General features: G+C 33.8%; 1 protein-coding gene across 4 annotated transcripts; it reads left to right on the top strand.

Annotated features, from left to right (window-relative positions):
• The first annotated feature begins 350 nt into the window (after positions 1 to 350).
• On the top strand, positions 351 to 25,507 carry LOC131854778 (uncharacterized). Of its 4 annotated transcripts, none has more exons than XM_059205929.1 (9): positions 351 to 527; positions 10,095 to 10,278; positions 12,073 to 12,207; positions 16,994 to 17,173; positions 18,538 to 18,797; positions 20,241 to 23,031; positions 23,111 to 23,317; positions 23,774 to 23,898; positions 24,322 to 25,507. In XM_059205929.1, the coding sequence occupies exons 2-9, from the start codon at positions 10,173 to 10,175 to the stop codon at positions 25,087 to 25,089; spliced, it is 4,572 nt and encodes a 1,523-aa protein (XP_059061912.1). In that variant the 5' UTR covers positions 351 to 527; positions 10,095 to 10,172; the 3' UTR covers positions 25,090 to 25,507. The 4 variants fall into 4 exon arrangements, with proteins under 4 accessions (XP_059061912.1, XP_059061910.1, XP_059061911.1 ...); XM_059205927.1 differs by lacking the exon at positions 351 to 527 and adding an exon at positions 9,479 to 9,702; XM_059205928.1 differs by lacking the exons at positions 351 to 527; positions 16,994 to 17,173 and adding an exon at positions 9,479 to 9,702.
• The last annotated feature ends 546 nt before the right edge of the window (positions 25,508 to 26,053 follow it).

Here is a 26,053-nt window from a genome sequence, read left to right as displayed (position 1 = left end):
CCATAGATAATACTTGACTTTGGCTGCTGATTGGAAAATTGCATTTGCATTTTTGTGATTGTGACTACTTTTTGTACAAACTTGGATCTCATCAATGTTTGAATTAAAGTTCTTTTTATATCTACGAGTAGGTACATCATACACTTTGCTACATTTAAGTAAATATGATACATGCAACTTGTTTTTCAATGGGGGAATCAGAACCTGAAAATCACAATTTCTGAATATGGAGAAAGAATAATAGTAATACCTCGCGTCATGTAACCTAGGCGACCGGTTTTGGCGGGAAACACCCACGCGCGAGCCCCAAGCAAGCGTACAGTCGGCATAGCAAGCAGGCAGCACATTCGACCGCAGTGCACCGCGAGAACCGATCGCCGCGCGAAATTCCGACGTCAGCCACGGCTGATCGAATTCCTATTTTTAATGATAATGTAAATAAACACATTGGATTTTTATTTTACTTGTCTTACACAAGATACTGGCTTTCTTATCAACATTTAAGAAGTTTTGAAGTACTTGAATTGGTAAGTCATTCATTTTTAAAGTTTATTATTATTCATACCAATACATGTTTGTGCTTAGATACTAGTTCACTTGGGTATAAAAAGTATACTTAATTATTTAATACTGTAGTTATTCAGTAACGAGATAAACTGTTTATAAGCACAAATTAGGTAAGCATTTTAATTACTTACGCAGTATCTATTTGTAGATAAATTATATGTTATAGACTTAATGATAGATACGAGTATGTATAAATTATTTACAAATATACCTATACACTTAATAATTATAAACTAGTTGTTGCCCGTGACTTCATCAGATATTTTTGAGATTAATAATAAACAAGTTCTACTTGTAGTGGTATACTTTAATCGTATATTCAATTAAAATTTGTGATTATCTGTTCAGCACAGAGACACATTTTCCGTTTATAATATTATTATATTATAGTATTTATTTTATCAGAAGGATCTCTATTGCACCTTTAAGATTTTAAGTTTCCATTATTATTTTTATATTGCAATGGAATTTGTTGAATAGATAATTTTGTAGTTATTATTTGGTATTTAGAAACATAAATATGTACATCAACAACGCCTCGAAGCTTGCTAATACTTGCAGCCTATTATTGAAGGACTATGTAGTAATTAAGACGAGCAGTATAATTTTTAATTAGCGCAACTTTATTGAGATTCTAACGTAGGCTAGGTACAAAGAGAATGTATTATAATTTATGATTTTGAAGTTTGAATTATTAGTTTGTTTCCGGTTACTTCCTTCCTTCCTTTTCCATTTGCTATATAAGTACAATATACAAAAATAAGTTTTTTGTTTTATACTTGTCTTATGTGTAATTATTTGTAATTTATATATAAATAAGAAAGTATGAAAAGAAGTGCAGCAAGTCGGAAGCGATTTTAAGTTACTACATTGTAACAGTACAGACTTCTATAATTCAAATCAGATTTTTATAATTATTAGGTACACTCCGAAGATAAAAGAGTTACTTCTTGGTTTAAACAAAAACTTGTACTAAGATGTATTTTTTTAATGATGATAGAGTGGTGGTGACGTTTAAGCTAACAACATACTCTACCAGTGGAAGATAGGATAAGCAGAAAGTCCGGTCAGGTCAGTTAGCCTATCGTGAATTTTTATTAAGGACCTGTTGGGGTCGACTAAATGTGCATTGTAGAAAAACTAGTGGCCTAATAGTCCACATTACTACCAATCTTCTCACCCCAACATTGCAGTGACGTTGTCGTCAAATCATTATATTGTTATTTCGTATGATTTATGCTAAGCTGTAGTTATATGTATATGTTATGCTTGTTTTGTTAGATACTCGTATATCCTTGACATTTCACATGTCTATTAGAATACAACTTTTATTGTTAGAATGTCAGAATATTATTTTAAAATATTAACTGTACTGATTGGTAGGTATTAGTTTTATACATGGCAATGACATCAATTGCTTCCTGTAATTGAATAATTGGCTTAAATGTCTATAGAACTCTGTAACATGCATCTACTTGCTCTACTATTACTTATGCAATGGAACCTTTTAATTTAAAAATCGTATTGAAAAATACTGGTAATTTTATTACAAAATGTCACCGACATTATTCTTATTAAGTATTTTCGTAATTTCTCTGGCAGTAATCTCTATTTATTTTTTATTTCCATTTATTTGAGATCATTCAAGTTATTCGGAGTCCAAACTCAAAGAAATAGGTACTATGATAGTATATTAATATATATCGTTACCACTTTGCTTGGTTGTTAGTAATGCATTTTGTTACTAAATAGTCGATGACAACATTCAAGGCCGGTTGTTGGTCAGGTTATCATAATATCAGTAATGAGCTCAATTGAGACAGCAAAACACAGATAGATGCCAATTTACGACCTTATCTAGACAAGGGGCAACTACTTACTTCATTTGTTTTCTAATTTTATCTTTTAATATATATCTGTCTGTTGTTGCTGTTGTTTATCTCTCTGTTTGTTACCTTTTCACGATTACAGCACAATTTTCTTTATAAATATAAATTTTGCCACGAGGACAAACATAAGCTACATAAATACTCTGGAAAGGGATGAAAAAATCGATTAAAGTATATGTCGATGAAGGTGCGGGTAACAGCTAGTATATAGATAACTTTCAGGTATTTCACTATTAATATGTTTAATCTGTGCCTGGATATTTTCTTAATCTATATACCTCTTTAAATATTGTTATTCTCTAGCAAGTTACCTACAACTGATCATTGCTGTATGTAACCATTAATAAATTTGACCTTTGATGTATGTTACAATAGAATGAAACTGTATTTCTAAATCTAAACCTACATGTGTATAAATGTGAAGTAGAGAGATAATTAAATGAATACTTCTTACCATGATGAAGTAACAGTATCATATAGATATACAAATACATACATATTAACTGTCATTCTGGAAGTAGAAGTTGAGTTCGTATCATAATTATAGCATATATTTGTCGTTAATTTGACATTCTTAATATCAACGACACACGTGTAGTTTCCATTTACTTGAACAGTACTAATGTTACAAAATGAAATTTAAATATTAATTCCTGAATATTAAGATATTAGATGAGCCGCGTAACTTGGTTTGCATCACATTTTCCCCATTTATGCTACATTTGTCATGTGATTACTACTTATGAGTTACCTATTTTCTTGCCCTAAGTTCCATCTACATTTATACCAAAATTCGTCAACATTCTTCGGTATAGTCGTAAAGGCGTAACACATAGACAGTGTTACTATGTAAATCGAAAACAAGTAGGTACTTTTGATGATGATCCTACTAATAGTTATTATAAATTCTATAGTTTAGTACGATAGATGTACTGACATATGTTAAGAAAAGTTACAGGTAGTTACTCCAACATACTCCTATAACTATGTCAAACTATTGTTTTTGTTCAGCGTAACCATGCACATATCGTAATTAGGAATTTGCGATTTGTTGATAGTCATTGAAAATGCAACTTTTAAAGGAAACTACAGTTCCTTATTTATTTCCTTTCTTCCTTTCCTTTCTTCATTTACTTATTTTTATATTTTGCCCAATTTATTATTATATTATCTATATTTAGGTAGGTTAGGCTTTATAATTTTTAACCTATATGTTTTTCTGATGCTATATTATTTTAAAGTTTACATTGACTCTGTTTTGTAATGTGTGTAAATTATTATTTGTATTTTTTATGTCATTATCGTTGTATCAATACGAGTCAATAATATTCTATTCTGTTCTATTTTAATCTAAAGTTTTGTCACTCGTCAATCTGTTCAGAAGGTATTTCGTGAAAGAGTCATAATTACTCATAAAACAAATCCACACACTTACTCACAAACTTTTGATTGTATAATGTTAGTAAGGATTATTCGATTTATATAAAATTGTTAGGTATTTATCCAGTAATTTCATAAAGTCTAAAAACACAGTTTTCGCTTTGCTTAAGGATAGATGTTTATCCTGGTGACCCATTCCTAGAGTAAATATGTTAAAAAATACTGAATGGATATCCGATATCCTCTATCTATGGAATCGTGACAAATTGTCACTTGAGGAGAACTTACCTTTTCAAGTGCCAATTTGTCAGGTGTGTTGTTAGGACCGACATATTTGTGTATTGATATCGACGTATGATCTTGACCCAACATATCGTCCGGCTGATCCAATGTCACATTGTGTCTCTTTTAAACAACCTACATAAAACTATTTACGTTGAAGTAAACATGATCCTGAGTCATAAAGAAAAAATACTTGTTCGATAAAAGTTTGATTATTCGCGCAGGTTCTACGACAGAAGCGAACGGCCCAGATAGCAATTTATTCATTTTTCACAACGACAGCGACTCGTACGTCCTGGCACTGAATTAGCTTTCCTTTCTATTGGAGAGTGATCGTTATTTTGTTGCATTTTTATGAGATGATTTAACTGCATTAGAAATTTATTAAGTAGGCTAAAATAAATGTGGAAGTAGTATATAAGTATACGGTGTGTGTAAGAACAGTAGACGCAATGTGAAAGGATTATAAATGAATGTGAGGCTTTTGAAAATTAAAAAATGCTATCATATGTGGAATATTTCACTAAAAAGAAATAGAGGAAGAGAGACATGTACTATGCTATTATAATACTAACGGATTACAAGTGTAGGTTAGGTAGACTTATATTAGGTATCGTATTCTGTGCTGAGGACTCTCTCATTTTCTAGTATTTCGACGTGAAGTAATGCTGTACCCCTAGAGATATTAACATAGAACAGGTCTGCCTTTCTACCCCAAATTCAATTTCGTAGGGAAAGCTTTCGTAAAGTGCTAGCTTGTCGACCACATCATTCATCATTCTTCATATTTTCTTTAGAATCTTCTAGACGCAATTGTTTGATGATCTTTATATTGATCTTTAGAGCATCCTCTTTCCATCATATTTCAATCTAGCATCATTAAGGATATATTTTTTTATTAAAATATATTTTAATTATTAATTTGAACTATAAGCTATGATTAGGTAGGCGTTTGTCGATGATTTTTGTAGGTAATTATTAGTTTTATATAACAAAATGTACTAGTGTATAATAAAGTTTTATTTATATAAACATTCGTTATATAATGTTATTGAACTATCGAACTTTGTTAGAATTTCCTGATTATACCAAGACAAAACATCGACCATAATATTTTATGATTAGGTATAGCGAGGTCTTCAGCTGTCATGGTATAAAATCTAACAGTTTATAGACATAACAAATAGCTATGTAGGTATATTATATTAAATTACTTTCCGCAATCGATGCAAGTGGGAGGTGTATATGAAGGTGACTATCAAAGAGTAGACTAACTAGTTTTGCTATTAAAATACAGACACAATGATGACAAATTGACTCATTGTTCACAATATTTTGTATGACTTCAGTATTATAAATACGTTAGTGACCTTATTTCATATACGTTAAGTAAAGTATTATAACCATATGCTTTCATATTCTGTGTCATTTGCTTGAAATCTTATGTGTCAATTTAATGTACTATTTTAGTTTCATTATGAGGTAAAATAAGAAATTCTTGAGAGTTTCAAATGATGTCAGCTTCACTGAGATTCATAAATTCTATCAATCGTATCAATTTCTAAATTGGGCTAATTCTATTCAATTAACAATACCAATTTAATATTTGTACCGAATTTTCATTGAAAAACGTTGAACCTTTTAATTGTGACGATATTATAATAGATGTAGAGAGACAGATGTAGATATAGCTCTCTCTATCTATCAGGAGGTATGAATGGCTCATTTAGGTTCTATTGATTAGCGTGTGCTTGCATTTTTATTGAATAAAAATGATATATTTATAGATTTCGGTCTTTTAATATACTGTATGTATGTACAGTTATGTTATACACGTGTACCAATTAGTAACTTATGTCACTTTAACCAAGTAAGGTAAAGCCGCTTTCTACACATAAATAGCGGGGTTTTGCGAAACTATCAGACACACGCGACACAAATATACATTCTGGCAAAGTTGTGTGGTTACTAAGCCTCCTTTAACATTCGACATAATTATTAATCCATTTGTTTCATGATAAGATTATTCTTAAATTACATTTGAAGCAAAGACTAATATGTTTTTAAAAAAAATCCGTTTTGTTGTTGTTTTAACTAAACAATCGTTTAACTTAATACGATAAGATCAGTTGTATGACTATTATATTTACAACATAATTAATTGTTGTAAGTATCACAGGTAGTCATGCTCGAAGCTTTTGTTTTCCACTATTTTCCTGTACGCCTACTCTACTTGAGCTTACTCTACTCTACTCTATTTTCTGTGATTATTTTGTCCATCCATTACTTGTAAATATATCATTGCTTATTTTTTAATGACTTCTAGAGAAAAATCTCATTTTGACTATGTATGTACTTGTTTTGCTTTTTTAAGTTTGTCATCTCAGATATTTAGTCCTACGTCAACAAATTTAAATGTTTTTTTTATGCCGATACTTATCATGTGTTTCCATATACATTTTATCAACTGACCAATAGAATTAGACTGACATATAGCGCTAGTCTTATGATTTATGCAATTAAAATAGCTGTTTCCGTGGCCTGAACATGGTGTTATTTACATATAATATTTATTGATTTGAATATAAAATATTAGTACCCATTAATTTAGATGGAAGTGAGTGACCGTTAAAGTAATGACAACACATTTTAAGTCATAATGGAGTTACATAAATTACCAAAATAGAAGTGTGACGCCATCTTTCTATGAAACGTGTTAACCAGTAAACCAGCAACATCGAGTTTAGATCTTCGGGTCTTAACTCAAATCATTTTCATTTAACTAGGAGTATTTAAAGTTGTAAAGTACCTAATTAAAAATATTGTTTATACGTCATCATGTTACTAATATTATAAACGCGAAAGTGTGGATGGATGTTTGTTACTTTTTTACGCAATGACTACAAATGCATTTTAATAAAACTTTACAATAATATAGCTTATACATCAGACATATAGGCTACAAATTTCACGGGGGTGGAACTGCTGGTACAGCTCGTATTGTAACAGCTACTAGTATATACGAACTTAGTGTATCTATTTATTCTGTTTCTAAGATATAAAACTGTTACCGTACATTCTGACTGCATTGAAACTGTATTTGTTACTTCTTATGGAATATATACTAAGATTGTCTATATGAATAAGATACTAGAAATCATTCTACCAAAGACTGACGTCATTATTTAATTGTAACTTTGTTAACTACAAAGTTACGTATTTGTATAATATACCTAATAAATTATTATAAAATATGGGGAAAGGAAGAAATCCACATATTGTAAACAAATTGACGGCCCACCTAATGGTAAGTAGTAACTATATAAAGGAAAATACCACGTATATCACGTTAGCATATGACACTTGTGATACCATTTATGTATTGCCGTTCCAGAGGACTAAGATGTATCATGTATTCTGTGATGTCATTGCCTAATCTGATCTCTAAATCTGAAACACAGCTTACAAAGTTGCTTGGCACCTGAAATAGATGAGACTAAGGCACTTAAGCAGTTTTTACAGACCAACTCTGGTCGTACGATCGCTACCCCTCCGAACCGAACCGGGTGCGCCTGCGATTACAGCGTAGCGTTAAGGAGCGCATCGCGCAGATCCGGGACGGCCGGTGGGGCAAGCTCCTAGAAGAGATAACGCCATGCCACACCGCGTACTGGCGCATAGCGAAATCTCTCAAAACCGACCAACAGACAAACGACATGCCCCCGCTAGTCCGACCCGACAACACTATAGCCTTCTTCGACGAAGACAAGGCTGAGTGTCTAGCGTCCAACTTAGATGCTCCCCCAGCACGCTCCCAGTCGAGGCAGGTCATCTCGAGAAGATAGACACCGAAGTCGAACGCATCGCGTCCACCCCGCCCACCGAATCCTCTCACCAGTCACGCTTGATGAGGTCAAAACGCTAGTTAAACAACTACCTATCAAAAAATCACCCGGCTCAGACGGCATATCGAATAGATTAGTCAAAAGTCTGCCATCCCAACTTTTGTTATTACTCGTCGCTATTTTTAACGCGGCGCTGTCCAACGCTATATTTCCAGACAGCTGGAAAGAAGCCGTGGTCATTGGCATCCCCAAGCCCGGTAAAAATAAATCCGACCCGTCCAGTTATCGTCCTATCAGCCTCCTCAAGGCTATGGGCAAGCTGTACGAACGAATCCTCCTCGCCCGCCTAAAGGAGTTTATATACTCCAAAGGCCTGCTCATCAATGAGCAGTTTGGCTTCCGAGCCAAACACTCATGCGTCCATCAAGTGCACCGCATCACGGAGCACATTCACAAAAACACTCTGTACTTCGCCACCAAGTCCCCCAAAGGCGGTACAGGCGTCCTATTTTTCGATGTGGCTAAGGCTTGCGATAAAGTCTGGCACAACGGCTGGATTTACAATCCGTTGTGCCCGGACTCCTGGTACGGGATTTCCTGTCGAATCGCTCTTATCGCTACCGTATAAACGGAGCGTTATCCGACCCGCACCCCATACGAGCCGGCGTCCCTCACCCGTCCTCTCTCCGATGCTCTACTGTTGTACACCAACGACATCCCCAAATTCTCCGACTTAAAAGTCGAAATATCGGTTTCTGCGTCGAGCCACCGGTGCGCCGTGGTTCATTCGCAGCGTAGATCTCCACCGCGATCTTAATCTGCCCTCCATCAAGCAGTTTATGAAGGAAGCGTCTCGACGCTACTCCGACTCTGCCCAATCCCACCCTAAGTAGCTTATAGTCAGTGCGGTCGACTACGCACCGAGGAGTAATATCCGACATACGCGACAACGTCGCCCGAGGCACGTTGTCATTGACCCCGACGACCCCATAACGGCAGGTAACCTCCCCACGGGCCCACCCGTTCCACCCCGACCACACTTTTACACACACACACGACACCGTCCTCGCCGGCGAAGACGACGACCTCAAACACACAATATCGCGCATTCAACCGGGCGCCTGCGCGCGCCCGGGCGCTCCACACCGGCGCCCCCGGGCGCCCCTCCGATCGATCCCCCGTCCAATTCAAACGGGGATCGAAATTACGACGGCCTGAGCCGAGGTTCGAACCCCTAGTGGTGCCCTCAGACTAAAGTCGTATCCGTCGGGCAGGAGTTCATAAGTCCTTCCGCGGGTTTGGAGTGCCATCTGCACTCACCCCATAACGTCCGGTAAAATGGACAACAGCATAAAGTTCTGGTAAAATGTAAAGTTCTGGAAACTTAAAAAAACATGTCTTTGCTTGTGTATGTTTACAAATACAAATAAATAAACCTCATTTTATACATGTTTGATACATGTTAACTACCAAGTTATGAATATTACATTGACGTTTGTGTAAACATTAAAATTGTCATAAATCGTTTGCCTGTCGTTTGGGATTTATCATAATTTGTAAAATGTATATCGATTAGCTGGATAAATGCCATTTAATGTTTCTTAGAAATAGTTTGTATAAATATTTCCGCAATTTGTGTAATAATTTATTTGTACCAATTTTGATTCACACGTAATAAATATTTCTATACAATGAAGTCTTCGAAGTCCACGAAATCAATACAGAGTAGTACGAAATCGGTAATATTATATATGAAAAATACGTGTTTGTAAAGGTATCCATTATTCAATGGATACCTTTCCAAACACGTATAGATGTTTGATGTATACAGAAAACTGCTACAATTGTGGCTACAACTTATTAGAATAAATGTACGCAAGAGCGTACATATGCAATAAAGATTTGGCCCACCTTGTAATTTATAATATGTATTGTATGTAAGTCGAAACACTGAAGACATTAATTACAACTTTTGACAACCTTTGCCAAACTTCGCGAAATACGTTATAGTTAGAACTAAGTTATAGTTTGTGATTTAGTATTTAACTAACTACAAATTACATCCTTACATCCAAATGCCAAAGATTTCTATAATTTCGTACATGTTTTAATATTTTGCAATTTTTTAAAGGTTGTAACAACAAATCATCTTGAACCTGATCGCACCTCATCATCCCTGCCCAAGAAGATCTATCGCTGTGAGTCACCGATGGGAGTTCGGCAGAATCCTTGGACACCAACAAAACGACGTGGACCAATTGCTGCTGAAGCTGCTAGTCCAGGGCCAGCTGTTGTTTCCTTGCCGACTCTAATTGGTAAATTGCTTTGAATTATTTTAATCGTAATTGTTTAACGTACGACTCTACATTGATATTATATATATTAGATTAAATATAATAACAATAACTCAGGTCAATTGCTACAGTGCAATCTATAATAGTTACAAACTAAGCAGAGTTTATGTTATGAGTACTAGAAAACTATGAAAATACTCGTCAGATACTATTATTATTATTTTTGTTATGTTTAATATTTCAGAGCATACCGAAAGCCATTTAGTTCCTATACAAAAACAAGCCTTGACAAAAATAATGTATGTACTTGTAAATACATATTCTCAAATATATTATTGACATAGTAAATATTGAAGACCGCTAGTGCATTGTTGTAAATACAGACATTATTTTAAAATGTATGCCAATTTTGTACATAATTTTGTGGAGATTACTTTTCCGGTTGATGGCGTTAGTTTTAGCGCATATTGTTCGCGGTGTCTCGTATGTTCGAGCTGATGTCATCTCCTCTAGAGGTGCGAGAGCGAGATTATAGCCAGCAACGGTCTGTAAACGCCGACCTCGCTTTGTGTTAGTATACAAAGTGACATCATGTTAGTGCTCGCCAAATAACGCAATACATTTTCTCTCCATAAATAAGTAAAACAGTATTGACCTTTACGCGGCACGCACGCATACGTCACTCAGATATTGAATTGCTTTTTAATTTATGATAATTTAGTTATTTATATTAGGTTAGTTGTTCTTGCAAATTGAGAGGACTTTGTGAAGTGTGAAAATTGTTTCTTAGTGTTACAACTGTTGCCGGCTACAAGTTATAGTAGGTAGTATGTGTATTGGGACGTGGGCGATACACTGTCCGTAACCAAGGTGAGCTCTCTGCATACGAAAATCGTTTTTATTTTTATTGACCAATCTCATTGACTCGGATTTTAAAAGGGTCTTTAAATTTATGATACTCATGTTAACTTACGTATTCCTTATTCGGTAGCAGTTAAATATTTTCACTATATGATTGTTCCATACCTTAAATTGAGTATTAAGGCCATTTCATAAAACAAAGTTAGTTACAAGTTTTTATTTACTTTTATAGCAGTAGAGCATGACTGACAACCTTACTGATAATATTTACAAAATAGGAAATGTTGTTCAATACATATTGCTTAAATTTATTCTACAACAACTGTTATTTTTATTAAATTTTATTATAGTCTTTTAACAGTTTGCATAATCGCATATTTCGCATTCTTAACAAATTTAATGGAAATTACTTTTTAAAAGTATTTCGTTAATTTGTTTTTCTATGAATAAATTAATTTTCATTGCACATTACTTCCAAGTGGTTATAGTACCTAATATTTAAATATAAATATCTGTTAGTTTGTATGATAATGAAACGTAAATATACATTCTGAGTTTACGAAGTCTTATACAATCCATGCCACATATGAAATACTAAAACTTTGTTGACATTTAAAATATAACTTTTTCTATGTCGTAATTATGACGACCTCGGTGGTCTAGCGGTCTAGCACACCGCTTTACGACCGATGGTCGCGGGTTTGATTCCTCGCACGGCATAAACATTTGTATTCATGAGTATGATTGTTTTATCGGTCTGGGTGTTTTCTATGTATAATATGTATGTATTTACAAAAAAAAAATCTATGTATATGTATCAGTTATCTAGTAACCATAACACAAGCTTTAGCTAGCTTAACTTGGGTCTAGATGGCGCTGTGTGAATTGTCAAAAACAAAACAAAAAAAATTGTCATAAGTATATAATAGTAAATAAAAGAATATATTTTAACAGGTAAACCGCCCCAGGAATCCCGTAGACCGCGAGCTCCTGCTTTTACTTTTGGCCAGAAACTTGAACCACCAGGTGTCACAACGAAAGCCGGTCCAGGACCTGCTACTTATAACACAGAAGGAATGACAGCTAAAGGTGAGCCTAATTGTACAATATGTGAAATAATGACACCAACTACTACTATCACGGATGGGGTAGTTAGAGGCATTGTTGACAGTGTCAATGTTGTAATGATGCGTTCACTTGACATGCCCTCATTTCGCTTGATATATTTTGAAACCAACGTGGCAGAGGGCCAGCCTACCGTCAGCACTCAGATCAATTTATAGTTTATATATCGGTGTTCCGTACCGGAGAGTCAAAAATATAAATTGATATATACAATATTTTGATTTGTTTGATTGATTTGATTTGAGTTGGACGGTAGGGAAAAAAATAAAATTATAATGTAAAAATTTGACGTTCATAAGCGGCTAAAATGTCCTACATGAATAAATGATTTTTGAATTTGAATTTGAATTTGTGCCGACCAGGTTTGAACTTACAACCAAGAGGTCGCGAGTTTACACCTGCTGCCCAAGGTGGTAATTCAGGCCACGGCGCCAGGCTATGTTTATGTTAAAATAATCTTTATTCAAACAATACACTACCATATAGATAGATATATTACAATGTAATTTTTTATTGTTCATTTTTAATACTAGAATGTAATGTATTTACTATTTTATCTTTAAGACGACAATTATTTAGTCTTCATCCGGAAATCTTCCTCAGGGTGATTGTATTTGCCGCAGTGCGTGATGCACTGCTGCTTGCATAGTTTATATAGCTATGAAATAATCTATATTTAAAAGTTTATATTTTTGTTTGATATGAAATAACAATTTGGTCAATGACCGAAGAGCTTACGGAACTATAAACGGCCTTAAGTGGGTTGCGTGCTCATTTGAAATTCCCTCTATCGAAACTACTAGCCAAATGCCCTGCCTACACGTTACGTACTTATTAGTCTCATAACATGGGCAACACATCGAGAAGGACAATTTCCTCAGTCAGTCAGGGAATTAGCCAATTCAACGTTGAAGGGGATTATAGCCACATTGGGTGTATATTTATGACTTGATACATTTGAATGTATCAAGTACATATTTTTATTTTCTATCTATTATATTACTAGCATAGTAGATACATCTTATAAATGTTTAATTATTTTCATTATATATCTACGCTTCTCACTGTGTTTATTACATTTGTTGTCATTTGCATAGGTGTATTTTCAAATTGCAACTCTTTAAATTAATTTCGAATAATAAAACTTTTTGACATGTTTTAGTTACAGGCTCCGTTGCATAGTTCGCAATTGAAACTGTCAAATAATACATTCACAAACTGTCTATTTTGATATCTATGAAAGGATATTTGTTAGTAGCATTAAATAAATAAACAAGCATCTGCATCCGATGACTGATCATAGCGTCACACCCAAAGGGGACAGGCCCTCAACGCAGCGAAGCGCATCCTAGTTGGTCCACATCCCACGAGACGTTACCTATTTTAGATAATAGATATTTTACTTCTGTTTGAATTTACTGTACTTGTATAAATAGCGTAGGTAGTCGGTTCGCAATTTTCGTTCACAAGATAATTGCTCGATTTAAATTAAGATAGGCACGAGTATCCAGAGTGAAATTGATATGTATGTCGTCACTGTAACTGATCTTTATCTATTGTATTATTTAAAAAAATATATAAAATTGGTTTCATAGGATTATTTTTACTTAACTTTCATAATAGTACAAATATTTAAATAGAGACTCTTGGTGTCGCAGTGGATTATTTCCGTTATTTTTAAAAACCCCTAACGCTGGAACGTTTTGTCACACACACTGATATAGATGTGTAGTAAGTAGTAGTAAAGTTTACATGAAAGAGCACTGATTAAATAACTTTCACTCTGTATGTAGCCCTATATGATAGGAGTGTATTTGATGATTGAGTGATTTGATTTGGTTAATAATTTATACGTATACAACGTCTTTCTAAAGAATATAAAATAGAAACAAGCGTTTATATTAGGAAACTTATGTTAAGTATATTTTATTTTACCTGCGTTGTACTATATACACACTTATTTAAAAGTGTATCGTCTAGTGAAGTCGATGTAATATTAAAATTTAAATTACAATAAGTAAGCTATAAGGCAGTTATTGAAAATGATTACTCCTAAGTAGTAAAATATCCTGGTTTTGACATTAGGTAGCACTTTTACAATTCTCAAATAAGGTACGGTCTCATGTCAATATCAATGTAGGTATGATGACGTACTCTTATAAGTAAACAATTTGTCATAGTGAAGTTACTAACCAATATTGACATGGTAAATATTTTTAAATATTCCCTCAGAAGAATATCTATAGTTTTTTTAGTACAAGGTACTGCATGTTTTATAAAGTATAGAATAGACTACTTGAACTACTTATATTGAAAACAGCATATCAAATAAAAATGCAAATAGTTTCATATTAAGAAAAAAATATATAGTTAGGCATGTGATTCATTCTGCGACACATAACTTATGTGGGTCATGACTGCAGTCATATAATTTGCATAAATAGTGTCGTCTGCAGCCATTAATTTTTGTATAATGTAGATGTGAATATACCGACAACCGTAGTGGGGTAGCGCCTCATTCCAAACATTTGTAGGCCCAATTATATAGGACTGAACAAAATAATAAATATTTAAGTATTTCGTTAGTGTTTTGTTACAGTTACTGCTCACACACAGTACAAACTCTAGTTGTTTAAGGTTTAGGCGCTGTACTTATTTTTATGCAGTCTCACTAGATCTATATAATTATATCTATACATAGAAAATTATCTCTAAAATTAATAGTATAGTCATACAGTCATACATACATACAGTCAGTATGTACTGTAAGGTGTAGATGTGCGGTGTTCGGTAAAACTGTTTGCTTCTTATCAATAAAGTTAAATTATGATGCCATACTTCTTCATAAGGTCTTGGAAAATTAATAAAAATAATGTGTTTTCAAGAATTACAATCATTTTTGACCTACTGAAACTGCCTTCTTTAGCTATAGCTACAATTACGTCAGTATTTTTAATTACTGCATGTTTGTGTTGGGTTGTTATAGCTTTCACTTCCTTATAGGTAAGCTAATCTTTATAGTATTACGGTCTTCGTATACTTTTTTAGATTATGATAATCGCATGTAATGGCGTCATTTTGTTGTTTTCATAGTCCCTTGGTTCTAAAGAAAGTTGGTTGATTATCTTATAGGGAACGGTTCAGTTGTTGATAAATACAAGTACATTTTGTACAAAATGTACTTGTACTTATCTTATGTTAATTAGTATGCAACGAAAAGAATATCAAACTTATAATAATATTTATTTTATAAATGCGAAAACTCATTAGGTAAATATTATTATGTTTGTTTGTTAATGTTTTACTGGTCGGATTTTATTATAATAGCACATATATACTAGTAGATAATATATAGAATACTTTCGGTCATAGATTACATACATCCAATGAATGAAAGTAGCTACGTATTGTAAAAACAGTAAAATAGAAGTCTGTTGATATTTTTTTGTGTGTGAAAATGTACTGTGTATTTGACGATAATATAAACAAACTACACAATAATGTAGACACGACATATATGTGTGTTATATTCCACAAACGTATACATTAAACAGTTGAGTGAATCAGTTAATATTGGGCCTGTTATTAACTTTTGGCATTGGTTGATCATATAGCCTCTCCGACTGCATTCGTTGTCGCCAAATAAGTCCGTATAGTCGAAGGTGATCGGCAGTGAGTCACGAGTCGTGTAGGTGCCCGGACAGACCCTGAGTTCTCGATTGGCATCAGCCTCAGTCGCATCCACCTCGCTTCATTACCGCTACACTAGTACCTAACTTGTTTCAGTACAAGTGACGATTATTCAGTGTGTGACGGATTATCGAACAATATCAGTGTTCTGGCTATTCTCTTAAGCTTTTTAAAATTAAAGGTAAATATGAAAGGATTAATATTATCAACGGCTGTAAATATACAGGTAGATAAGATAAGTATTTCGTGTTGCGGAGATTTTGTATCGGCTAATTTTAATCATGCGGGTTATATAGATTTGAGAGACTTATCATTGTTTGATTCATTCAAACAGTAATAACAAAGTTGTAAAATATTGTCGTGGCAGTATGGGATTCTATTCATGGAATATGTATAAGAAACTGTGTTATCATGTTATCGCATTATTGCGTTAAAATGGTTTTAAGAAGTAGAAAACAACATTTGAGCAGTACTAATTGTATTAAAATGCTTTAGAAACGCTACAATAAGAAAGTGTACGTATTATTACAATTTTATAATTTGTTATTTACTAGCATATCATACATCTTACTCTCGTGAAGTACGATATAATATATACTATGGTGAATGTAGGATTACGTAAAATCTGAATAATTATAGGTAAGTACTCGTACATTACAATGTTTATTGTTTATATCCACAGTGCAGCTGTTAGTAATACATTACCAATTGTTGATACTAGTAGGCGAAATTAGGCTTATAGTAAATTAACACTCATTAAAACTATAGACAATTAATATTAAAGACAAACAGTATTAATCTATTTTTAATTTGAGCACGTATACTTTAACTTACAATAAACCACAGAGTATTTATGCGTGTGTGTGTCAAATACATGATATTGTGTATAATGTTTAATTTTTTTTGCTTAATGTAATATTAAAAAAAAATAATAATAATCTGCACAAAATATTTATGTAAGGTATAGTGTACGAAATTTCATACCATCCGCGTAATTTTCGTAAAGAGGGGTACAAAGTTTTGGCTCCACGTATTAATATTTTGATAAAACGGGGTACAGGGCGAGCGGTGGGTCCGGCGGCATCTCTGCATGGCCGCTGGCCGCCGCCGCGTGTCGCTCCAACCCCTGCGCCCTGCGATTACGAACCCAGCAAGGCGGCGCGGGCAGTGCTAGACCACGCTCCAGCCTTCTCTATAGGACTACGAATCTGCCCGCCACTGCCCGGCGGTAAAACGCCAGGTGGAAAATGATTCCAATAGCTTCTGTACTTTCATTACAATGATTATACCCACTTACATTTTCTTCACTTAAGCAACTCCATTATTTATGTGGTCGTTTATATGATTTGTAGTGTCTTGGTTGCCTATTTAGTTAGCGTGCTTTTTTTTTTCTGCGTTGTTTGTTGTTACAAGTGGATCATTATTCACATACATTAGTTAGTAGGTACCCACTTACTTATTCATTTTGCCACCTACGTTACCATTGTATTATTTGCACTGTACAAAAGTACATTATACATTACGTATGATATTCATTTGTGTTTGTTTTGTAAGTTAGGTATAGCCACGTATTATAAACAAAAAACAGGTTCACTATCTTTATATATACTATAAACCACTTGGTATTCCACTCGTCTGAAATTTAAGACTGTTCTATAACTTTTGCCTTTACAAACATGTATTCATACATACGAGTACTTATCCGTATCTACTCAATTTAATCTACGAAATCTTCACTAAATCTCACTTGATCTCTTTCGCCCTTTTGCAAGAGTCAAGAAAAAGACATTATGATTACAAACAAAATGGTTGATGGTTGCATTAATTATAAAAAAATAACCAATCCAACAAAAAGCGGCTCTTCTAAACGTAGTCACAATTTGTATACGTGATTGTAATCTATATCTTATAATTAAAAGTGAATTCTGTTTCATTTTCGTCAAAATTAAAACATTCACAATTCGTCACAATTAACAAAGGAGACTTATGAAGTGGTCTGATTGCTTTTGCCTGACTCCTTGCATGACAATTTCAGTATGAAAGTATCAAGGCAGTTACTGGGTATGGAAGCATAACGTCATATTCAGTAATACAATCTTCAAAAATAGCAATGTATGTGCGGTGCTCAATTGTAAATTCATTTATTACTTATAGATTAATTTTTTAGCATATGTAAAGACTATTCATGGTAGGAGTTACAAGATATCTTTGTAAATTATCTCGTAACTCTAAAATGGAATTACTGATACTGACGAACAAACCACCCTTTACTGAAAATATGAATACCAAAATGAAAACTTATACAATTGATAATTTATCAAAGATATCTTGGAACTCCTACCATGAATAGTTTTTACGTATGCCAAAAAATTTAATCCATAAGTTATATCAATGTATTGTTACTATGAGACACGAGCGTTTTTAATACCTATATAAAAACTTGCACAGTTTTACATAAAAATGTCTGAACGTAATTAATATATTTTAAAATATTGTATCCATGTATTAATATTAATCTTTACAAATGTATTTATAACTTAATATTTGAATGAAAAAAGAAGAATTATTAATCCAATAATCAATATTGTATTTCATATGTTACAGCGCCGAACGTATATTCTATGCCACCTGTTCTGGGGGAAGCCAAGGAAGGTAGTAAACGGGCCGCGCCCGCTTTCAGCATAACTGGCCGAGGAAAAACCGTGGAGTCGAAGGTATCCATGCCAGGACCTGGGACGTATACTACTGATAACGCTGCCACTGCTTTGACAAAGCGACCACCTGCTTACACCATGGCTCCGAGGAGAGAAGTAAAGCCTCCCTCAGCTGCGGTACCTGGCCCTGGTGTCTATTGCCCTGAAAAGGTACTTTTTCTAAATCTATAGATAGCTTTTAAGGATAGCTTAAAGAATTGAACTAACGCATTTTAACCTTTGGTCAATACTGCTATACTATACTATCTACTTACATAGACAACGAATTAAAACAAAATCAAACATGACATGATCTGACTTTACCTATTATTAAAATTATTTTATCGTAACTTAAACCTTAATTGCAAAACAATATTGCTTTTCTGTTTTTGAAAAATAAAGCAAACCGTAATTACTTCGGTACATTACAAAAATTTATTAATTTTTGAGACATAAAATTGTGCGTTGAGCTAACTTTATTTATATTTTGACGTTTGATCTCTGCTTTTTAAAAATAATTTTTAACACCGTCTAGCGGTTAAAAACTAAAGAATACTCACTAGTATTTCAAATAAGAACCGACTCTGAGGGCTGTTATTAGTCCGGTCATTTTTAACTTATATATATAGATATGGCTAAAGATGTATAGCATTATTGATTATATTGTTCTTGACTAATTTCTTTTTTAATATTATATAAATAAATGCATTTATATTACTAATAAACTAACTTTGGGTGGGTGCACACGACAGGTTTGCTTGACGCTGCCGTGGGCGCCTGCACACACCTTTGGAATTCGACATTCGCAGTTCGCCGGACAAGCAGTACACTACCCTGCTCCTGAAGGAATCACTGCTATCTAATTGCATTATAGACAATACAAATGGCCTAAGCGCTCATATAAATTGAGATTTTCGCTCTTCTTGGCTTTGTAACAAGAGTCCGTATTTAGTAACTAATCTTTTATATTTACATTTTGTAATTATATTTTAATCATTATAAATTCTTGATAATTTTATAAAGTTATATCATATATTAATATATATAATATATTATATAAATAAATAATTTATTCGTTTGTCTATTATTGTCTCATTTTTTCAAACAGTAGATAAGTGAGAAAGTAATGTGTATGCGAATGTTGATGTAACAAATAAATAATAGATAAATTTTATTTAATTAAATATAATCTGTACCAGTAATGTCAACAAATAATATTTTGCATGCTGCTTGAGATTTATTCTTCAGATACAGGTACCATAAATAATTTACTCTTTTTTAATAAGAAAGTTGTTATTTAGGTAGCCATATAGATACTTTTTAATGTAATTGGAATAGCACACAAAATAACGGCACACCTGATGTTAGGTGGTAACTGTGACTCTTATAGACATGAAGAACACGAAGGGTATCATGCTTTGCCATTCTGTTCATGTTGTTATTTCACTGACTTATCTCACCCGTTTACCGAAACACAGCTTACATAATTAACTGCTTTGCTGCTGAAATGGAAGCTCAAGTATCAATGCAAACGACTTTTTAAGTTTATTTCAGTGTAAAATATAATATAATTTTTGGGTTTATGTTATTAATTAGTTATTTTTAAAATTACAGACAGACATTATACAACGGTCAAGCTCGCCTAAACATACATTTTCAAGCAAAATGAAAATTGTAAAAATAGAACAAGTTCCAGCACCAAACGCCTATTGCCCGGAAAAGGCTGATAAAATCTTAAGGGAGAAATCACCAGCATATTCATTTAGAACTAAATCCGATATAGTAAAAGTACATAATGGACCTGCTCCAAATGTTTATTCACCCGAAAAAGCCATGCATTCATTAAAAAATGGTCCAAAATATACATTGGCTGGGAAGGGCATAGCAGAAAAACATGAAGTAACTCCTGCACCTAACTCTTATAATCCACAAAAGGCAGATAAAATTTTGCATGGAAATTCCCCTGCTTATTCTATACGATCAAAAGAAGTCGTTGAAAAATTTGAACAGACCCCCGCACCTAATGTGTATGCTCCGGAAAAATCTATACATATGCTGAATGGCGGACCGAAATTTTCAATCTATGGAAAAGGCGGAAATGTTAAAGTTTCCCAAACACCAGCTCCTAATAGCTACGATCCTCAGAAAGCAGACAAAGTGTTACATGAAGCTTCGCCAGCTTATAGCTTTCGAATTAAGGAGCAAACAACTCTAAGAAGCGAATCTCCCGGCCCTAATGTATATGCTCCGGAAAAATCACTGCATATGTTGGATAGCGCCCCGAAATTTAGCATTAGTGGAAAAGGGATTTCAAATAAAATACCTAATACGCCAGGTCCAAATGCTTATTCACCAGATAAAGCTGATAAAATATTACACGAATCATCTCCAGCTTATACGTTCCGAGTTAAAGAGCAAGTTAATAAATTTAGTGATACACCAGCACCTAATGTATACAATTTGGATAAAGCTGATAAACTTCTACATGAATCATCCCCTGCATATACATTCAGACCCAAAAATACTTTAGAAAAACCAAGTGATACTCCCGCACCAAATACATATGATCCGCATTTATTAGACGGCACGCCAAAATTTAGTATGTATGGTAAAGGTCTAGATGCTAAACCATCTGATACGCCAGGCCCATGTGCTTATGATCCGCATTTACCTGACGGAACTCCAAAATTCAGTATGTATGGTAAAGGTCAAGAGGCTAAACCATCTGATACGCCAGGCCCATGTGCTTACAATCCTCATTTACCAGACGGTACGCCAAAATTCAGTATGTATGGTAAAGGTCCAGAGGCTAAACCATCTGATACGCCAGGCCCATGTGCTTATGATCCTCATTTACCTGACGGAACTCCAAAATTCAGTATGTATGGTAAAGGACAAGAGGCTAAACCATCTGATACGCCAGGCCCATGTGCTTACAATCCTCATTTACCAGACGGTACGCCAAAATTCAGTATGTATGGTAAAGGTCCAGAGGCTAAACCATCTGATACGCCAGGCCCATGTGCTTACGATCCTCATTTACCTGACGGAACTCCAAAATTCAGTATGTATGGTAAAGGTCCTGAGGCTAAACCATCTGATACGCCAGGCCCATGTGCTTACAATCCTCATTTACCAGACGGTACGCCAAAATTCAGTATGTATGGTAAAGGTCCAGATGCTAAACCATCCGATACGCCAGGCCCATGCGCTTACGATCCTCATTTACCTGACGGAACGCCAAAATTCAGTATGTATGGTAAAGGACCAGAGGCTAAACTATCTGATACGCCGGGCCCATGTGCTTACAATCCTCATTTACCAGACGGCACGCCAAAATTCAGTATGTATGGTAAAGGTCCAGAGGCTAAACCATTTGATACACCGGGTCCATGCGCTTATGATCCACACTTACCAAACTTTACTCCAAAATTTACAATCGCAGGTAAAGGCCAACCAGAAAAAATATCTAATGTACCAGCGCCAAATGCATATGACCCTCATCTTTCCGATAACACACCTAAATTTTCTTTAACTGGTAGAGCCCAAGATGACAAACCTTCAGATATTCCTGGTCCCAATAGCTACAGTCCTCTTTTACCCAATGGTTCTCCGAGATATACTATGTCTGGAAAGGGACCTGTTGGAAAACCTTCAGAAACTCCAGGGCCAAATGTTTATGATCCTCATATTCCTCATAATTCACCAAAGTATACAATATCGGGTAAAGGCGCTGATTCAAAACATTCTGATGTTCCGGCACCTAACACATACGATCCTAATAAGTATCATTATATGTTGGATGGTATACCCAAGTATAGTTTTGGTATAAAAGGTCCTGAGAGTAAGCCACAAAATATTCCTGCTCCTAATGCATATTCTCCTGAAAAGGCTGACAAGATTTTGCATGACAGTGCCCCTTCTTATACATTCCGACCTAAAATTGATAATGGAAAAGTTATAGATACGCCTGCTCCTAATTACTATAATCCCGAAAAGAGTGATAAAGTACTACATGAGACATCACCAGCCTATACATTCCGACCGAAAATTGGAGAAGGAAAAGTAATAGATACTCCGGGTCCTAATACGTATAATCCTGATAAGGCAGATAAAGTTATATCAGAAAAATCTCCTGCATATACTATTACACCAAAAGGAAAACAGGAAAAAGTTAATGAGAACCCGGCTCCTAATGTTTATAATCCAGAGAAAGCAGACAAAATTCTATTAGATAATGCACCACGGTATTCTTTTAGAATTAAAAGTAATCCACATAAACCAGATAATATTCCTGCACCCAATAGTTACAATCCTGACAAGGCCGATAAAGTACTGATGCATAATTCTCCGCAATACACATTTAGGATCAAGACCGACACACTGAAGGTTGTCGATACTCCTGGTAACTATGATTACTTATATTGATATACTAAATAACTTGTTTAATAATTTACAATATAAATATTATTCTCATTTTACAGCACCAAATACATACACAATTCCTACACCTATAAAAACACCACTATATACCATATCTGGAAGACATAAGGAACCTATCGATGAGCGACTAAAAGTTCCAGCCCCCGGTACATACAATCCTGAGAAGGGCTATAAATTTGTGTTGACGTATTCCCCGCAGTACACTTTTGGAGTCAAGATTCACACGGAGAAATATGCTGAAACGCCTGGTAATTAAATTATGTATACACTTTTTGTATAATTTGTATAATTGTTAATGTTACGTTACTAAAGGTCGTTTTATATTTCTTAATTTTTACATTGACTTTTTCCTACAAGGAACAAGTCAGTCAATTTCCAACATCAATTTGCATTAATAAATATATTAGATCAAAAATTATTCACTATACTTTAAAAAGGTCTATCAAAAAGCTATTACTTTATATGTAATACATACTATAATGTAGAAATAGTCTTACTATTATAGATTATATTCAGAAATAACGATTTACTATTTAATTAATTAAGGAAATTATTAAAAAAATAATAGTAATCCTGGCCTAAGTTTCTAAGTATTTTTTGTCCTCTTAATGTAAGGAAAGCTTGAGTTACGTTTTTATAGACAGAATATGACAAAAAGGAAAATAAATTGCAATGCATTATTCATAAGTATATTATTATTTCAGCACCAAATACATACCGAATTACATCAGTGCTGGACACTCCGGTATACACTATATCAGGTCGTCACAAAGAGCCGGTCGATGACCGGGTACGAGTTCCTGCGCCAGGCACCTATTCACCGGAAAAGGTAACTTTAATAATTTTTAACGTTATTACCGTAAAAATAAAAATATTGTATAAATTGCTCAAACATAATTTATTCAGTATATATTATATATTTAATTTATTTAATCATAATATCGATAAACTAACTATATTGCCATTCCGTAGCAGAGCTTCCTAAAATAATAATCAAAATTTAATTTCATTCTTCTCTCATATTCAGTTTTGCTTTATTGCGATATAATACAGAATATTTGTAATATAATTTTACATTAACTTGATGATCTTGAAATGTATACAAGTATTGTATATAATATCATTCTGGCTTCACATTTAACTATTTATAGATAAAACATAAGTGCAAAGGTATTCCCTATAATATTATACTCGTACTCTATTTTATTATTAACTGAATATATATATATATATATATTATCTTATTTTATAGGTGCAGATAAGCAAAACACCGCATATAACTTTTGGCATTAAACATTCTCCTCTTTTGGGACAACTGAAACCTATTGAACCCCTTCGTCCAATTGAAAAGCTCACCTCTAATGTGTCAAACACAACACAAACAAAAATTATCAACGAGAAAACAAACAACGAAATTATTAGACAAACAAATAATAATATCCAAACCGATGTTAGTACACATATGATTGTACATGAATCAAATAATATTTATAATGAACATCCCCATGTAACTCACGTACGAGCAGAGAGTGAATTAAGAAGTACTACTGTTACTCCAGAACCAGTCCAGGAAGTGCTGACTCAGGAAATCGTTTGGGTGCCCGAGCAGATACCTCGACGTGGTTCATATACTATTGATAAGAGTGATGGATTTATCGAAAGATATCAGAGTAATGAGGTAGTTCCTTTGGAAAATGGGGTAATTAGAACAGCTGCTAAAGGAGAACGTGGAGCATCAACGATAAAGGAATCTAGTACTGAAATTATTAGAGGGGAAGGATATGAGCGAAACGTAAAAAAGAATGTTGAAAATACATCTGCCCATGAAAAGAGTCAAGCGGCGACTGAGGAAGTGCGTACGGGCACGAAAGTACAGCATCTTCCAAATGGTGGTATTGCAAAAACCACTACCACAACTACTATTCGTAAAGTAGGAACAGCTGCCAAGACTGCAAATGCAACGACCACTGTGACTCGTACTGCAACTGCAGTTACTTCCCGTGACATCGGCGTTAAATAATTTTGTCTGAACTGGAATATATAACATATAAAAACATATTTTGACAGAATGCTTGATTTGTCTGATCAATAAAAGCCTATTTTACCAATGTGAACTTACTGCTTGCTTCTGAACAATTTAACAACAAACATCATGTTTGAACGATTAAGTTTAATCCTTTGTCTGAGAGCTCGTTTACGACTCTTCAATATTTAATTTATTCTTATTATGCCCTCGATTCGTCTCTCTATTTATAGACAGGCGCGATCTCTAAATGTTGATACTGCATGTTATTTATTTCATTATACTCACGTCCTAATTTTAAGAAATAATTAGTATATATATATGTTTACTACTAATTAATTATATCATTGTAACCCACTAATGTTAATAATTGTTATTACCTACATAATTTTTGCAATAAATTTTTTTATTAATACATCTCTTTAAATTAAACTTCCTATTAATATAGTTTTAAGCAATAAATCGAACAAATTGATTTCGTTTAAATGGTGTTCTTATAAAAGTAAGTTCAGTCAGTTTAGAATATAATATAGAAACATATTACCCCTCAGTCTGATAAACATATAGTAGGGTATTAGAGGTCTGTCTGAGAAACACGTGAAGAGACTGAAACTTGGGGGCTTTTGTATGTATGTAAGAATTATAGTAGAAAGTCAAAAAGATTAATATTTTCTATGGGATCTGGCGAGAAGTGTGGTGTTTTACAATTTTTGATCTTGGCACTATAGCTATATAGAATATAAATTCAGAAATCTGTCCTTTAAACATTTTGTACTAATTTTGTAGATTAAACCACTATTATTTTAAAAATATTATCAGTACTATCATAAGAATGCATTATCGTCTCTTAGCAAATTTTGCCTTGTAACGAAAGATATTAAGACTACTTCCACTACCCTAGTCAATAAAATTTTTGATTATGTTTATTTTACGTTGATGATTTACATTAATTTTTACGAGC

The sequence above is a fragment of the Achroia grisella genome, unplaced genomic scaffold (assembly GCF_030625045.1).
Source record: "Achroia grisella isolate CSIRO2021 unplaced genomic scaffold, CSIRO_AGI_Agris_v1 utg1245, whole genome shotgun sequence".
NCBI classification, from domain to species: Eukaryota; Metazoa; Arthropoda; class Insecta; order Lepidoptera; family Pyralidae; genus Achroia; species Achroia grisella.
Note: the sequence above shows the minus strand (reverse complement) of the source record. Positions and strands in the feature narration are given on the sequence as shown.

Bases quoted from the DNA above. Each gene is read 5' to 3' on its own strand.
- LOC131854778 (XM_059205927.1), top strand. From the start codon at position 9,655: ATGAAGTCTTCGAAGTCCACGAAATCAATACAGAGTAGTACGAAATCG. The intron at 9,703-10,094 runs GTAATATTATAT...AATTTTTTAAAG, and splicing joins TACAGAGTAGTACGAAATCG to GTTGTAACAACAAATCATCT. The intron at 12,208-16,993 runs GTGAGCCTAATT...AACGGGGTACAG, and splicing joins AGAAGGAATGACAGCTAAAG to GGCGAGCGGTGGGTCCGGCG.